Source organism: Cherax quadricarinatus, chromosome 49 (assembly GCF_038502225.1).
Source record: "Cherax quadricarinatus isolate ZL_2023a chromosome 49, ASM3850222v1, whole genome shotgun sequence".
NCBI lineage: Eukaryota > Metazoa > Arthropoda > Malacostraca > Decapoda > Parastacidae > Cherax > Cherax quadricarinatus.
The window spans coordinates 24,274,641-24,292,531 of record NC_091340.1 but is presented as its reverse complement, the minus strand read 5'-3'; the positions used below and the strand labels follow the sequence as shown (position 1 = coordinate 24,292,531).

At 44.7% G+C, this 17,891-nt stretch overlaps 1 protein-coding gene across 2 annotated transcripts in view; it reads left to right on the top strand.

Annotated features, from left to right (window-relative positions):
* The window catches only part of LOC128697030 (serine/arginine repetitive matrix protein 2), an 87,036-nt gene extending 79,869 nt beyond the window's left edge, over window positions 1-7,167 (top strand). For both annotated transcript variants that reach the window (XM_070095260.1, XM_070095259.1), the window contains exons 16-17: window positions 5,777-5,958; window positions 6,472-7,167. In XM_070095260.1, coding sequence (XP_069951361.1) covers window positions 5,777-5,958; window positions 6,472-6,528 — 239 coding nt within the window. In that variant the 3' untranslated portion in view covers window positions 6,529-7,167. The remainder of the gene's footprint in view (window positions 1-5,776; window positions 5,959-6,471) is intronic.
* The last annotated feature ends 10,724 nt before the right edge of the window (window positions 7,168-17,891 follow it).

Genomic DNA, 17,891 nt, shown 5'->3' with positions numbered 1-17,891 from the left:
TGTCTCTTATAATTTAACTGGCACTAGACACTAGCAGCAGAGCACAGTATCAGTATGCTGTTGCTGAGATGACCCCGGAGACTGTAGACAGTAGTGGTGGGACATCATTCCCGTGACAGTACCACAGACATGACTTTAGAACGTAGATATGGCATCTACTTCCCGAATCAATGCCGCAGACATGACCGTAGAAAGTAGAAGTGGCACATAATTTCCAAGACTATGCCGCAGACATGACCGTAGACAGACGAAGCAACACATAAACAATCACATGATCGCAGGGAGTAGGAGTGGCACGTACATATGTAGGTCACTGTCGTAGACTTGATCTACGGACAGTAACAACTGTCAGTCCATTCTCATAAACAAACTTTTTTACAATTTTTTAAAGGGTGAAGTATCATCCTTCCAGTGTATATATTATTATAAGCATTTTTTTATTTTCGTTCAAATTACGTAAATTAATTCTCAACTCATTCTAAAGTCCAGTACCTTAAACTTACAACAAATTCCATTATCTTAAGGCTGGAGTGACTCCAGTAACAGCGGAGGCATAATGGAGTGTAGAAATGTGGATGTTTAGTGAATCCGTTCATTAAATCACATTACAAAACATTGTTATAAGGAAGGGTTGCAGAGACCCGAGAAGCATCTGGTAGACAACCAGTCTGGTGCCAACCACCACTGACATGATGCTTGTTAGCCTAGTCATGGTTGATTGGCTGTTTGCCCATGTTTAGACACAGGTTGATTAGCTGAACAAGGACCTAGATTGCTAGCTTCTGCAACGATGTTTACTTGTCGTTTATACTTGAATCAACAGACTATTTTTCAAGACACGCACACGTACTCACTTATCATTATGTATGTATGCACTACCAATATTCATCAAATTTCTGCCCTATATTCATTAATTTTCTTGGCAGTTTTACTCCACATATTTCCTTGTTAAGAATGATTGGTGTCATATTTTGGTGTGTTTACAAATACCATAATGTTTATTATATAATAACTGTTGTGCAAGTTCCCTGCTATTACAACTACAAGCACAAACCTGTATATCAAGTGTAGATTGATATATTTCTCGTACCTTTGATTTGCTTATGTTTTCTGTCGCCTAGCATGGGCCAGTAGGCCTGCTGCAGTGCTCCTTCATTCTTACGTTCTTATAATAAATTTTATTCGGGTTAAGCTTTGAGACCACATGTGACGTCCTCTCTCTACGACCTACGTTCTTCCTCATGCAGACACTGAGACAGATCCATGGCTTTTATGTTGCTTGTCATCATCTGTTATTACGAGGAATTACACGCTTGTGCAACATCTGTAGACGTTCACCAACCAGTGACTTTATCAGTACAACACAGAAGACTGAGGAGATGGAAGATGAGATAATGTGTGTGTCAGCCTGGCAGCAGGTGTACAGATTTATCAAGAGTACGGTACTGAACACCTGCTCCTAGGCTGATTCATCAAGACTACGGTAATAAACTCCTGCTCCTAGGCTGATTCATCAAGACTACGGTACTAAACACCTGCTCCTAGGCTGATTCATCAACGCTACGGTACTAAACACCTGCTCCTACGCTGATTCATCAAGACTACGGTTCTGAACACCTGCTCCTAGGCTGATTCATCAAGACTACGGTACTGAACACCTGCTCCTAGGCTGATTCATCAAGACTACGGTACTGAACACCTGCTCCTAGGCTGATTCATCAAGACTATGGTACTAAACACCTGCTCCTAGGCTGATTCATCAAGACTACGGTACTAAACTCCTGCTCCTAGGCTGATTCGTCAACGCTACGGTACTAAACACCTGCTCCTAGGCTGATTCATCAAGACTCGGTACTGAACACCTGCTCCTAGGCTGATTCATCAACGCTACGGTACTGAACACCTGCTCCTAGGCTGATTCATCAAGACTACGGTACTGAACACCTGCTCCTAGGCTGATTCATCAACGCTACGGTACTAAATACCTGCTCCTAGGCCGATTCATCAACGCTACGGTACTGAACACCTGCTCTTAGGCTGATTCATCAATCCTACGGTACTAAACACCTGCTCTTAGGCTGATTCATCAATGCTACGGTACTGAACACCTGCTCCTACGCTGATTCATCAAGACTACGGTATTAAACGCCTGCTCCTAGGCTGATTCATCAAGACTACGGTACTGAACACCTGCTCCTAGGCTGATTCATCAACGCTACGGTACTGAACACCTGCTCCTAGGCTGATTCATCAAGACTACGGTACTAAACACCTGCTCCTAGGCTGATTCATCAAGACTACGGTAATAAACTCCTGCTCCTAGGCTGATTCATCAAGACTACGGTACTAAACACCTGCTCCTAGGCTGATTCATCAACGCTACGGTACTAAACACCTGCTCCTACGCTGATTCATCAAGACTACGGTTCTGAACACCTGCTCCTAGGCTGATTCATCAAGACTACGGTACTGAACACCTGCTCCTAGGCTGATTCATCAAGACTACGGTACTGAACACCTGCTCCTAGGCTGATTCATCAAGACTATGGTACTAAACACCTGCTCCTAGGCTGATTCATCAAGACTACGGTACTAAACTCCTGCTCCTAGGCTGATTCGTCAACGCTACGGTACTAAACACCTGCTCCTAGGCTGATTCATCAAGACTCGGTACTGAACACCTGCTCCTAGGCTGATTCATCAACGCTACGGTACTGAACACCTGCTCCTAGGCTGATTCATCAAGACTACGGTACTGAACACCTGCTCCTAGGCTGATTCATCAACGCTACGGTACTAAATACCTGCTCCTAGGCCGATTCATCAACGCTACGGTACTGAACACCTGCTCTTAGGCTGATTCATCAATCCTACGGTACTAAACACCTGCTCTTAGGCTGATTCATCAATGCTACGGTACTGAACACCTGCTCCTACGCTGATTCATCAACTCTTCGGCACTGAACACCTGCTCCTAGGCCGATTCATCAACGCTACGGTACTGAACACCTGCTCCTAGGCTGATTCATCAAGGCTACGGTACTGAACACCTGCTCCTAGGCTGATTCATCAACGCTACGGTACTGAGCACCTGCTCCTATTCTGATTCATCAAGACTACGGTACTAAACTCCTGCTCCTAGGCTGATTCATCAAGACTACGGTACTGAACACCTGCTCCTAGGCTGATTCATCAAGACTACGGTACTAAACACCTGCTCCTAGGCTGATTCATCAAGACTACGGTACTAAACACCTGCTCCTAGGCTGATTCATCAAGACTACGGTACTAAACACCTGCTCCTAGGCTGATTCATCAACGCTACGGTACTAAACACCTGCTCCTACGCTGATTCATCAACTCTACGGTACTGAACACCTGCTCCTAGGCTGATTCATCAAGACTACGGTACTGAACACCTGCTCCTAGGCTGATTCATCAAGACTACGGTACTGAACACCTGCTCCTAGGCTGATTCATCAACGCTACGGTACTGAACACCTGCTCCTAGGCTGATTCATCAAGACTACGGTACTGAACACCTGCTCCTAGGCTGATTCATCAAGACTACGGTACTGAACACCTGCTCCTAGGCTGATTCATCAAGACTACGGTACTGAACACCTGCTCCTAGGCTGATTCATCAAGACTACGGTACTGAACACCTGCTCCTAGGCTGATTCATCAAGACTACGGTACTAAACACCTGCTCCTAGGCTGATTCATCAAGACTACGGTACTGAACACCTGCTCCTACGCTGATTCATCAAGACTACGGTACTGAACACCTGCTCCTAGGCTGATTCATCAACGCTACGGTACTGAACACCTGCTCCTAGGCTGATTCATCAAGACTACGGTACTGAACACCTGCTCCTAGGCTGATTCATCAAGACTACGGTACTAAACACCTGCTCCTAGGCTGATTCATCAAGACTACGGTACTGAACACCTGCTCCTAGGCTGATTCATCAAGACTACGGTACTGAACACCTGCTCCTAGGCTGATTCATCAAGACTACGGTACTGAACACCTGCTCCTAGGCTGATTCATCAAGACTACGGTACTAAACACCTGCTCCTAGGCTGATTCATCAAGACTACGGTACTGAACACCTGCTCCTACGCTGATTCATCAACGCTACGGTACTGAACACCTGCTCCTAGGCTGATTCATCAACGCTACGGTACTAAATACCTGCTCCTAGGCCGATTCATCAACGCTACGGTACTGAACACCTGCTCTTAGGCTGATTCATCAACGCTACGGTACTGAACACCTGCTCCTAGGCTGATTCATCAAGACTACGGTACTGAACACCTGCTCCTAGGCTGATTCATCAAGGCTACGGTACTGAACACCTGGTTGGTGAAGCGTCTGCAGAATAAAGATACCCAGATGTTGCACAGGTGTCTAACTCATCACCTTGCCAGTGTTATACACCAGTGATACACACCTGCCATAACACTCTGTATCTTATCGTACCCAACATCCGCCGCTTGTAGTCACTTATTATCCCTGGCAAACTATACTTCATATCACACTCCAGGTCTGTCACAAACCTGAGAAATACCTCACATTAACCATCCTTTATTCTCTCAATACATCTACCTCCTCACCTCTTACCTGTTATCCAGTCTTATCCATCCCTTTACTGCTTCATTTACAATGTTAAGTAATCATAAAATCCATCTTACCCGCAACAACTTTTCCATCCCAGCCGGAGCATATAACCCATCCTTCTACCCGGAGCATATAACCCATCCTTCTACCTGGAGCATATAACCCATCCTTCTACCTGGAACATATAACCCATCCTTCTACCTGGAGCATATAACCCATCCTTCTACCTGGAGCATATAACCCATCCTTCTACCCGGAGCATATAACCCATCCTTCTACCTGGAGCATGTAACCCATCCTTCTACCTGGAGCATATAACCCATCCTTCTACCTGGAGCATATAACCCATCCTTCTACCCGGAGCATATAACCCATCCTTCTATCTTGAGCATATAACCCATCCTTCTACCTGGAGCATATAACCCATCCTTCTACCTGGAACATATAACCCATCCTTCTACCTGGAGCATATAACCCATCCTTCTACCTGGAGCATATAACCCATCCTTCTACCCGGAGCATATAACCCATCCTTCTACCTGGAGCATGTAACCCATCCTTCTACCTGGAGCATATAACCCATCCTTCTACCTGGAGCATATAACCCATCCTTCTACCCGGAGCATATAACCCATCCTTCTACCTTGAGCATATAACCCATCCTTCTACCTGGAGCATATAACCCATCCTTCTACCCGGAGCATATAACCCATCCTTCTACCTGGAGCATATAACCCATCCTTCTACCTGGAGCATATAACCCATCCTTCTACCTGAAGCATATAACCCATCCTACCACCCGAGCACATAACCCATCCTTCTACCCGGAGCATATAACCCATCCTACCACCCGAGCACATAACCCATCCTTCTACCCGGAGCATATAACCCATCCTACCACCCGAGCATATAACCCATCCTTCTACCCGGAGCATATAACCCATCCTTCTACCCGGAGAATACAACCCATCCTACCACCCGGAGCATATAACCCATCCTTCTACCCGGAGAATACAACCCATCCTACCACCCGGAGCATATAACCTATCCTTCTCCCCGGAGCATACATAACACACTTCCATCCTGAAGCACAACACATCCTGCAGGCACCCGGCAGTAACATGACACTGATCACTCCTCTCCCTGCTGCAGGAGTGTCATCACGGCCGGGTAGCGCAACCTCCGGCCAGGATGAGGATGTGCGCACCGTCAGCGTGACCTCCTCCGGGTATGAGTCCGGCAGGAGGTCCTCAGGAGAGCCCAGGTCGCTCTCGGAGCCTCTGGTCTCCCCCGATAAATGGGTCATTCTCAAGAGTCTCTCGTCTCTCCGCCAGGTACTGTCATGAGTCCAGTAATTCCCCCGTCTTGTCAAGAAAGTGTATTCCAGTTTTTAAACCTCCCCGCCTTCTACTTCTCGCTCTCTATATAAGTGAACTGTAGATATAAAACTAGATGTACTCCTTAAACACATTTGAGGCTAATATCCTAGGCTTTTTGTGTATCCATATGTTCTTGCGCCACCGTCTGCAGAATCGATATGGCGTGCACAATGCACTAGCTACTTCGGTGGCAAAATCTAAAATCTAAATCTCTTTCTACCAACTGTTTCCTGTTTACCAATATTTTTCCATTTCCTACCGTCCCCAGATTTGTTGATACAATTTCCTACTTTCTATCTACTTCTGCTTTCTATCTAACCTTCTTATTTCTGTCTCTCACTTGCTTATTCATTGCTAACCATATCACCGGCTTCATAAGATATGTTGCTCGTCAATAATATGTTGTACGTACTATATGTGCTGAATTTAGCTTTACATTTCCTTACTGTGTTCTTGTGACTCTTACAGAACCTGTGGCGGCGTCACCAGGAACTCTCCAACCCTGAATCGGATGGGTCTTGCTGACAATTAGCTGCCGTTCCGGCGACTCACCCTACCCTCCCACCAACCCTTCCTCCGTCCATCCCACCAACCCTCCCTCCATCCCTTCCTCTCACTGATGAAATCAGTACCAATGCTTCCTCTTCGGCCCAGCCTCTCCCTCATAATGTGTCCTTCCATACACAGTCAGAGTTCATTCCTCTTGTGTTGACTTCTTTTCCTGATGCAGACCACATAGAAGCGCTGCCGTCTGCGCGAGAGTATGCTTACCCTGTCCCACACCAGCTACTTTCCCAGGACCCATCTCCATCACAAAGTCCATCTCATAACGCCCAACCACACCAGTCTCCTCTTGGAACCTCCTCAGTGTCTCCAGACCAAGTCCCACCTCCGGAAGATGGTCCATCTTCCAAAACTACTTCCCCTCAGCTTTCCCCTCACCAGATTACTCCGCCTCAAGAATCCTCTCTCTCTCAGGAATCATCTCATCAATATTCTCCTCCTCCACAGTCTCCTAGTGAGCATCACTCATCTGATGAAGGTCCATCAGCAATTTCTGGTGAGAGTTCGTGCCAGAGCCTGGCTTCGGAAGGTTCTTCTCACCTCTCACCCGTGTATCATCCCTCGCTTGATCACGGTCCCTCTTCCCAGCACTCTTCTCCCCAGTTATCTCCCCGTCACATTCCTTCTCCTGAACTGTCTCAAGCTGAGATTCTCTCCTCTCAGCGTGCACACTCAAAGCGTCACTCTCTCACGGTACCCGCCAAAGAGCTTCCCTTCCAAAGAATTTCTTCGCCTAATATTCCTCCTCTGTATCTGGAAACCCCTCAACATGGTTCATTTTTATCTGTCACTCCTGCTGAGGCTTACACACCCCTCCCACCTCTTGACTCTTCATGCCCCGCCACCTGACCTCCCCTCGTCCTTCCCACATACCCCCACCTGTCCCCTCGTCCATACTATCAGCAGACAAGTCAAACTTCGTCCGCCGGCAGAGTCTCCGGAACGGCAAGTCGCATGTATAGTCCGGTCAGAAAATGTTGGAGTAAATGCAGAATTAAACAACTTGTGACAATAAGTGTGTATATTAAGCCTCGCAGATTGCTGCTAGTAACCTGCAAGTTGTTGTCCAACTTACAGCGTGATGTTTCTACTTACGTTAGAATATCAAAGGCTCTCCTGCCTTTGGATCAGCTAGACAATAATCTTGCCTATTTTAACAATGACCTGAAATACTGTTACTCTGAAAAGACCAAATATTTCTGTAATATAACTGCAATATGTATGTATGTATATTGTGTGTATATATGTATGTATCTATATCATTATTAGTACTACACATACAAAAGGCCAAATTAGGTAAGACTTCGTTCATTCGGCCTATAGGCAGCATTAAAGTGAGACTTATTAGATCAATATTACCAGCTGGCTCACAGTTGGTAGCAACTGGCTCACAACTAGCATCAGCTGGCTCACAACTAGCAGCAGCTGGCTCACAACTGGCAGCACCAGCTGTTGGATAGTGTGGGTGCCAAACCCTTGTCTTGCTTGGTACTGAACCTGGAACTTTACTTCCATAATTTTAAGCAAAATTTTAGGCGTTTTATGTGAATAGTTTGATAACCCAGTGGGTGCCATGATGTCAGGGTGCCAGGGTGCCAGGGTGCCATGGTGTCACGGTACCAGGGTGCCATGGTGTCAGGGTGCCAGGGTGCCATGGTGCCATGGTGTCAGGGTGCCAGGGTGTCACCCAGCAGGAATTTGAAAAAGCCAAGATGCCTCGAAAGACAGTGACCAATCACTCGTAAATTCATAAAAAAAAAACAGATACCAGCCTAAATGTTGAATATTTTAGTAAAATGTATTTCATATTTTATGAAGTCTGGTCACAGACCGGGCCGCGGGGGCGTTGACCCCCGGAACTCTCTCCAGGTATTCCCCGGGTCCAGGAGAATATTTTTGGTCCAGTCATAACTGTTTGAGGTAATACACGAGAATTATTAAGGTTGTTCCTTCGAATCTGAAATATTTTTTTCTTCTTTCGAATCTGAAATAGAGGAATATATTAAGGGGTTCCAATTCTTTTCATTTTGGTTTGAAAATAGTAACATTTATTTCTTCTCTTTAGACAGAAGTTAATGACAGCTTCAGATGCTCCTGCAACTGAAGTGATTTTTCTGAACATCAGATACAAGGTGAAGCATCTGGCATCATAACCATTACTGCTGGCACTGGACTCACAGGTGCCAACATTTATGAGGAACTACACAAACTTTAGAATGAGAATATAAGCAGTTGCACTCGATGCCTCAGAACCTCGAGTTTCTCTATATACATCAAAAATATTTATACAATATCAGACGTGGGGAGTAAAACATGAAAATCAGAAAGTGAATCTTCGACACTGAAATATTTGCCTTAATTAAGGTTAAATTGTGTAAAATTAGATTGTGAGGTGAGTTCTGTGGGGAGATATACTTGGCTGAATCTGCACTCTCTAAAAAGGCGGTGAATTAGAGGGGATGTGATTGAGGTGTATAAATGGAAAACAGGAATTGATAAAGGGGATGTAAATAGTGTGCTAAAAATATCTAGCCTAGACAGGACTCGCAGCAATGACTTTAAGTTGGAAAAATTCAGATTCAGGAAGGATATAGGAAAGTACCGGTTTGGTAATAGAGTTGTGGATGAGTGGAACAAACTCCCCAGTACCGTCATAGAGGCTAAGACGTTGTGTAGTTTTAAAAATAAGTTAGATAAATACATGAGTGGGTGTGGGTGGGTGTGAGTTGGACCTGACTAGCTTGTGTTACTAGGTCAGATGCCGTGCTCCTTCCTTCTTATATCTTTGGTAGGACAGCATGCTGACGCTCGTCTGTCTGGCGCTCAGCGGACGGAGGATCAAGCCTGCACCACGTTCTTGAGTTGAATGACCCATATGGGTTTAGCGCTTAACATGAATTATAAAAAAAAACAAATATGATTAAAATACTCGGTATTCATATTGATTTATACGTCTATAGAATTTCTGAGTGATTAGCGATAACCTTGTCAGCCATCTTGGATTTCTCAAATTCCTGAAGGGTGACAGTGTCACCTGCTGTGTTATCAGTGTAGACGCCCCAGCGGTCAGTATCACCTCAGCAGGGTGACAGTGTCACCTGCTGTGTTATCAGTGTAGACGCCCCAGCGGTCAGTATCACCTCAGCAGGGTGACAGTGTCACCTGCTGTGTTATCAGTGTAGACGCCCCAGCGGTCAGTATCACCTCAGCAGGGTGACAGTGTCACCTGCTGTGTTATCAGTGTAGACGCCCCAGCGGTCAGTATCACCTCAGCAGGGTGACAGTGTCACCTGCTGTGTTATCAGTGTAGACGCCCCAGCGGTCAGTATCACCTCAGCAGGGTGACAGTGTCACCTGCTGTGTTATCAGTGTAGACGCCCCAGCGGTCAGTATCACCTCAGCAGGGTGACAGTGTCACCTGCTGTGTTATCAGTGTAGACGCCCCAGCGGTCAGTATCACCTCAGCAGGGTGACAGTGTCACCTGCTGTGTTATCAGTGTAGACGCCCCAGCGGTCAGTATCACCTCAGCAGGGTGACAGTGTCACCTGCTGTGTTATCAGTGTAGACGCCCCAGCGGTCAGTATCACCTCAGAACAATTATGAATCGTAAGATTCCAGGTTTATTCATCTTTTCCCAAGACTACTGGGCGCTCTCTTCCTGAAAGTCGAGTGTGAGTACTAGCTGTGGGTTACTAGCTGTGGGTACCAAGCTGTGGGTACCTGGCCACGGGTACCCGCCCTGAAGTAGCACCCAGCGGGTAGGTCTTACTACCGCCAGGGTCGCTCCTCATCCCTTAGCTTAACAACATATGATTTCAAGAACTTCGCTTAATATTACATTATGTTCGTCATATCAGTTACTAAATTTGTGAATTTAATCGTATTAAACATTTGAGCCAATCAACCCGACTTAGAGTGTAGTAAATATCTAATTTCGTAGTAAGTTAAGCGACTTTCTGAAGAAGTCTAAAGTCTCTGCCACCTCTCATGCTTACCTGCCCAAACAACACTAACGAGTCCAAAGCTCAACAAACAGCATAAATCACTTGCCTGTTGTGAGGAGGAAAGCAATATTATTACAAAGGCTTATAAAGCAAACTAGAGACATATTTTCTTACAGAAAAAACATCGTGACACTAGAATTTATACGACCTTGTTATTAAGTAGGAATTATTTATATACTGTTAACTATTTTTGGTATTTTTGTCAGGCAACAAAATTGCAGAAAAAAAACTGTATGCAGACAACAACACCATCAATAGTATTTGTACATTGCAACACAAAGACAAGGCCACCTACCACCAGAAGATAACGAGAGGTCGGGCTTGAGACGACTTGTCAGGGAGTAAATCTCACTCCAATACCCCTGTGATGTCAGGGAGTAAATCTCACTCCAATACTCCTGTGATGTCAGGGAGTAAATCTCACTCCAATACCCCTGTGATGTCAGGGAGTAAATCTCACTCCAATACTCCTGTGATGTCAGGGAGTAAATCTCACTCCAATACCCCTGTGATGTCAGGGAGTAAATCTCACCCCATATCCCTGTGATGTCAGGGAGTAAATCTCACTCCATATCCCTGTGATGTCAGGGAGTAAATCTCACTCCATATCCCTGTGATGTCAGGGAGTAAATCTCACTCCATATCCCTGTGATGTCAGGGAGTAAATCTCACTCCATATCCCTGTGATGTCAGGGAATAAATCTCACCCCATATCCCTGTGTAAGTGTAAACATGCTGGCCTCCACCTCTGTCCCAGCCGTCAGTGACCATCCAGTTGTGGCAAGCCATTCTCTAGGCCCGTCTATTTTTATATTGTACATAATAAAGATCACCTGGATATACAGTTATTGTATCATTTGACCTCCGGTTATATAACTTGGCAAATTCATTTATTATAAGTAAGATCAGTCTTCATAGTAAAGAATAAAAACAAAGTTAGCACGTCTGGCTTGTGGAATGATGAGGATCATTATAGCAGGTAAAGCTGACGTCATGCACACGATGACCAACAACACTGAAGCTGACGTCATGCACACGATGACCAACAACACTGAGGCTGTAGTAGTACTATGATAGACTATATCAACAGTGTGTAAATAGACTATATAAACAGTGTGTAGACTATACCAACAGTGTAGACTATACCAACAGTGTAGACTATACCAACAGTGTGCAGACTATACCAACAGTGTGCAGACTATACCAACAGTGTGCAGACTATACCAACAGTGTAGATTATACCAACAGTGTAGACTATACCAACAGTGTAGAATATACCAACAGTGTGCAGACTATACCAACAGTGTAGACTATACCAATAGTGTAGACTATACCAACAGTGTGCAGACTATACCAACAGTGTGCAGACTATACCAACAGTGTAGACTATACCAACAGTGTGTAGACTATACCAACAGTGTGTAGACTATACCAACAGTGTGTAGACTATACCAACAGTGTGTAGACTATGCCAACAGTGTGCAGACTATACCAACAGTGTGTAGACTATACCAACAGTGTGTAGACTATACCAACAGTGTGTAGACTATACCAACAGTGTGTAGACTATACCAACAGTGTAGACTATACCAACAGTGTAGACTATACCAACATTGTGCTGACTATACCAACAGTGTAGACTATACTAACAGTGTAGACTATACCAACAGTGTAGACTATACCAACAGTGTGCAGACCGTACCAACAGTGTAGACTATACCAACAGTGTGCAGACTATACCAACAGTGTAGACTATACCAACAGTGTAGACTATACCAACATTGTGCAGACTATACCAACAGTGTAGACTATACTAACAGTGTAGACTATACCAACAGTGTAGACTATACCAACAGTGTGCAGACCATACCAACAGTGTAGACTATACCAACAGTGTGCAGACTATACCAACAGTGTAGACTATACCAACAGTATAGACTATACCAACAGTGTGTAGACTATACCAACAGTGTGTAGACTATACCAACAGTGTGTAGACTATATCAACAGTATGTAGACTATACCAACAGTGTGTAGATTATACCAACAGTGTAGACCATACCAACAGTGTGTAGACTATACCAACAGTGCGTAGACTATACCAACAGTGTGTAGACTATGCCAACAGTGTGTAGACTATGCCAACAGTGTGTAGACTATACCAACAGTGTGTAGACTATACCAACAGTGTGTAGACTATACCAACAGTGTGTAGACTATACGAACAGTGTGAAGACTATACCAACAGTGTGTAGACTATACCAACAGTGTGTAGACTATACCAACAGTGTGTAGACCATGCCAACAGTGTGTAGACTATACCAACAGTGTGTAGACCATACGAACAGTGTGTAGACTATACCAACAGTTTGTAGACTATATCAACAGTGTGTAGACTATACCAACAGTGTGTAGACTATACCAACAGTGTAGATCATACCAACAGTGTGTAGATTATACCAACAGTGTGTAGACTATACCAACAGTGTGTAGACTATACCAACAGTGTGTAGACTATATCAGCAGAGTGTAGACTATACCAACAGTGTGTAGACTATACCAACAGTGTAGACCATACCAACAGTGTGTAGACTATACTAACAGTGTGTAGACTATACCAACAGTGTGTAGACTATACCAACAGTGTGTAGACTATGCCAACAGTGTGTAGACTATACCAACAGTGTGTAGACTATACCAACAGTGTGTAGACTATACCAACAGTGTGTAGACTATACCAACAGTGTGTAGACTATACCAACAGTGTGTAGACTATGCCAACAGTGTGTAGACTATACCAACAGTGTGTAGACTATACCAACAGTGTGTAGACTATACCAACAGTGTGTAGACTATACCAACAGTGTGTAGACTATACCAACAGTGTGGAGACTATACCAACAGTGTGTAGACTATATCAACAGTGTAGACTATATCAACAGTGTAGACTATACCAACAGTGTGTAGACTATACCAACAGTGTGTAGACTATATCAACAGTGTAGACTATACCAACAGTGTGTAGACTATACCAACAGTGTGTAGACTATGCCAACAGTGTGTAGACTATACCAACAGTGTGTAGACTATACCAACAGTGTGTAGACTATACCAACAGTGTAGATCATACCAACAGTGTGTAGACTATACCAACAGTGTGTAGAATATACCAACGGTGTGTAGACTATACCAACAGTGTGTAGACTATACCAACAGTGTGTAGACTATACCAACAGTGTAGACCATACCAACAGTGTGTAGACTATACGAACAGTGTAGACCATACCAACAGTGTGTAGACTATACCAACAGTGTAGACCATACGAACAGTGTGTAGACTATACCAACAGTGTGTAGACTATACCAACAGTGTGCAGACTATACCAACAGTGTGCAGACTATCTGGAGTTTACCTGGAGAGAGTTCCGGGGGTCAACGCCCCCGCGGCCCGGTCTGTGACCAGGCCTCCTGGTGGATCAGAGCCTGATCAACCAGGCTGTTACTGCTGGCTGCACGCAAACCAACGTACGAGCCACAGCCCGGCTGATCAGGAACCAACTTTAGGTGCTTGTCCAGTGCCAGCTTGAAGACTGCCAGGGGTCTGTTGGTAATCCCCCTTATGTATGCTGGGAGGCAGTTGAACAGTCTCGGGCCCCTGACACTTATTGTATGGTCTCTTAACGTGCTAGTGACACCCCTGCTTTTCATTGGGGGGATGTTGCATCGTCTGCCAAGTCTTTTGCTTTCGTAGTGAGTGATTTTCGTGTGCAAGTTCGGTACTAGTCCCTCTAGGATTTTCCATGTGTATATAATCATGTATCTCTCCCGCCTGCGTTCCAGGGAATACAGGTTCAGGAACCTCAAGCGCTCCCAGTAATTGAGGTGTTTTATCTCCGTTATGCGCGCCGTGAAGGTTCTCTGTACATTTTCTAGGTCAGCAATTTCACCTGCCTTGAAAGGTGATGTTAGTGTGCAGCAATATTCCAGCCTAGATAGAACAAGTGACCTGAAGAGTGTCATCATGGGCTTGGCATCCCTCGTTTTGAAGGTTCTCATTATCCATCCTGTCATTTTTCTAGCAGATGCGATCGATACAATGTTATGGGCCTTGAAGGTGAGATCCTCCGACATGATCACTCCCAGGTCTTTGACGTTGGTGTTTCGCTCTATTTTGTGGCCAGAATTTGTTTTGTACTCTGATGAAGATTTAATTTCCTCGTATTTACCATATCTGAGTAATTGAAATTTCTCATCGTTGAACTTCATATTGTTTTCTGCAGCCCGCTGAAAGATTTGGTTGATGTCCGCCTGGAGCCTTGCAGTGTCTGCAATGGAAGACACTGTCATGCAGATTCGGGTGTCATCTGCAAAGGAAGACACGGTGCTGTGGCTGACATCCTTGTCTATGTCAGATATGAGGATGAGGAACAAGATGGGAGCGAGTACTGTGCCTTGTGGAACAGAGCTTTTCACCGTGCCTGCCTCGGACTTTACTCTGTTGACTACTACTCACTGTGTTCTGTTAACGAGGAAGTTATAGATCCATCAACCGACTTTTCCTGTTATTCCTTTAGCACGCATTTTGTGCGCTATTACGCCATGGTCACACTTGTCGAAGGCTTTTGCAAAGTCTGTATATATTACGTCTGCATTCTTTTTGTCTTCTAGTGCATTTAGGACCTTGTCGTAGTGATCCAATAGTTGAGACAGACAGGAGCGACCTGTTCTAAACCCATGTTGCCCTGGGTTGTGTAACTGATGGGTTTCTAGATGGGTGGTGACCTTGCTTCTTAGGACTCTTTCAAAGATTTTTATGATATGGGATGTTAGTGCTATCGGTCTGTAGTTCTTTGCTGTTGCTTTACTGCCCCCTTTGTGGAGTGGGACTATGTCTGTTGTTTTTAGTAACTGTGGGACGACCCCCGTGTCCATGCTCCCTCTCCATAGGATGGTAAAGGCTCGTGATAGGGGCTTCTTGCAGTTCTTGATGAACACGGAGTTCCATGAGTTTGGCCCTGGGGCAGAGTGCATGGGCATGTCATTTATCGCCTGTTCGAAGTCATTTGGCGTCAGGATAACATCAGATGGGCTTGTGTTACCCAAATTCTGTGGCTCTCTCATAAAAAATTCATTTTGATCTTCGACTCTCATTCTGGTTAGTGGCTTGCTAAAAACTGAGTCATATTGGGACTTGAGTAGCTCACTCATTTCCTTGCTGTCATCTGTGTAGGACCCATCTTGTTTAAGTAAGGGTCCAATACTGGACGTTGTTCTCGACTCTGATTTGGCATAGGAGAAGAAATACTTTGGGTTTCTTTCGATTTCATTTATGGCTTTTAGTTCTTCCCGCGATTCCTGACTCCTATAAGATTCCTTTAGCTTAAGTTCGATGTTTGATATTTCTCGGACCAGTGTCTCCCTACGCATTTCAGATAGATTGACCTCTTTTAGCCGCTCTGTTATTCTTTTCCGTCGCCTGTAAAGAGAGCGCCTGTCTCTTTCTATTTTACATCTACTCCTCCTTTTTCTTAGAGGAATAAGTCTTGTGCATACATCGAGTGCCACCAAGTTAATCTGTTCTAGGCATAAGTTGGGGTCTGTGTTGCTTAGTATATCTTCCCAGCTTATATCGGTTAGGACTTGGTTTACTTGGTCCCACTTTATGTTTTTGTTATTGAAGTTGAATTTGGTGAATGCTCCCTCGTGACTAATCTCATTTTGTCGGTCTGGGGCTCTGCGCATACATGTCTGAACCTCAATTATGTTGTGATCTGAGTATATTGTTTTTGATATGGTGACATTTCTTATCAGATCATCATTGTTAGTGAAGATGAGGTCTAGTGTATTCTCCATTCTAGTAGGCTCTATTATTTGCTGGTTTAAATTGAATTTTGTGCAGAGATTTAAAAGCTCGTGTGAGTGTGAGTTTTCATCAGAGCTGCCTCCTGGTGTTATTACTGCAACAATATTATTTGCTATATTCCTCCATTTTAGGTGCCTTAAGTTGAAATCCCCCAGGAGCAAGATGTTGGGTGCAGGAGCTGGAAGATTTTCCAGACAGTGGTCAATTTTTAACAGCTGTTCCTGGAATTGCTGGGATGTTGCATCCGGAGGCTTGTAGACTACCACAATGACTAGGTTTTGGTTCTCGACCTTTACTGCTAAAACTTCCACTACATCATTTGAGGCATTAAGCAGTTCTGTGCAAACAAGTGACTCTGCAATGTACAGGCCAACCCCCCCCCCCCCTTTGCCTGTTCACTCTGTCACATCTGTATAGGTTGTAACCTGGGATCCATATTTCGTTGTCTAAGTGATCCTTTATGTGGGTCTCAGTGAAAGCCGCGAACATTGCCTTTGCCTCTGCAAGCAGTCCACGGATGAAAGGTATTTTGTTGTTTGTTGCTGGCTTTAGACCCTGTATATTTGCAAAGAAGAATGTCATCGGACTGGTGGTATTGTTGGTACTGGGGGGGGATTTTTTTTCCGGCATTAGTATCTGTATCTGTTGGTTTGGAGTGGAGGCCATCGACTGTGGTTCCACTCCAGGAATGACTGGATTTGGTGTAAAATTTCTGCCATTTCCTGCCAGTTTTTTTTCCTTCCTGGCACTAAAAAACCTCTCCCTCTTGAGTGGCTGTGGCTACCCAGGTTTTCCCATGGCCTGGATGTTTTGTATCTTTTTGTCCCCTTTAGATGGTGTGCCTGGCAATTTAAGTTATAGCACAGTCTTTCCTGTACTGAAGAGGTACACATTTCAGGGTGAAAAAGCTTACAGGAAGGGAGTTTGCATTTTCCTGTTGTCATATGGGCACGGCATTTTCTAGGGTGGTCATAGTTGCACGTCCCATCTGTTTTTCCAGATTTCCCATGTCTGCAGATACCAAGTGCATAGTATGTGCACAGGCTTGGTTTCCGTTTGCCTTGGGTTTCTGTGACTGTATTCCCTGTTGGTGCATGTTTACCTGTCTTATTCCTATCTTCCCTAGCACCAACAATGGAGCTCCCACCAGTTGTTTTTGGTAATATATCCTCACTATTGCTAGTGGAGTCCTCTTGTTTGCTATTTCCTGTTGTATTTCTTGTTTGCAATATTGGTTTTATCTTATCTTTGACTACACTTGTTTCCCCACTACGGCTCCTGTCCCCTATGAGGTCATTTATATGCATTCCTTCCTGCGTATAATTCCCGACTACCTGGACAAAATCTCCAGCTTCACCATTACTGTCTCCCAGGACAGCACCTCCAGCTTCACCATTACTGTCTCCCAGGACAGCATCTCCAACTTCACCATTACTGTCTCCCAGGACAGCATCTC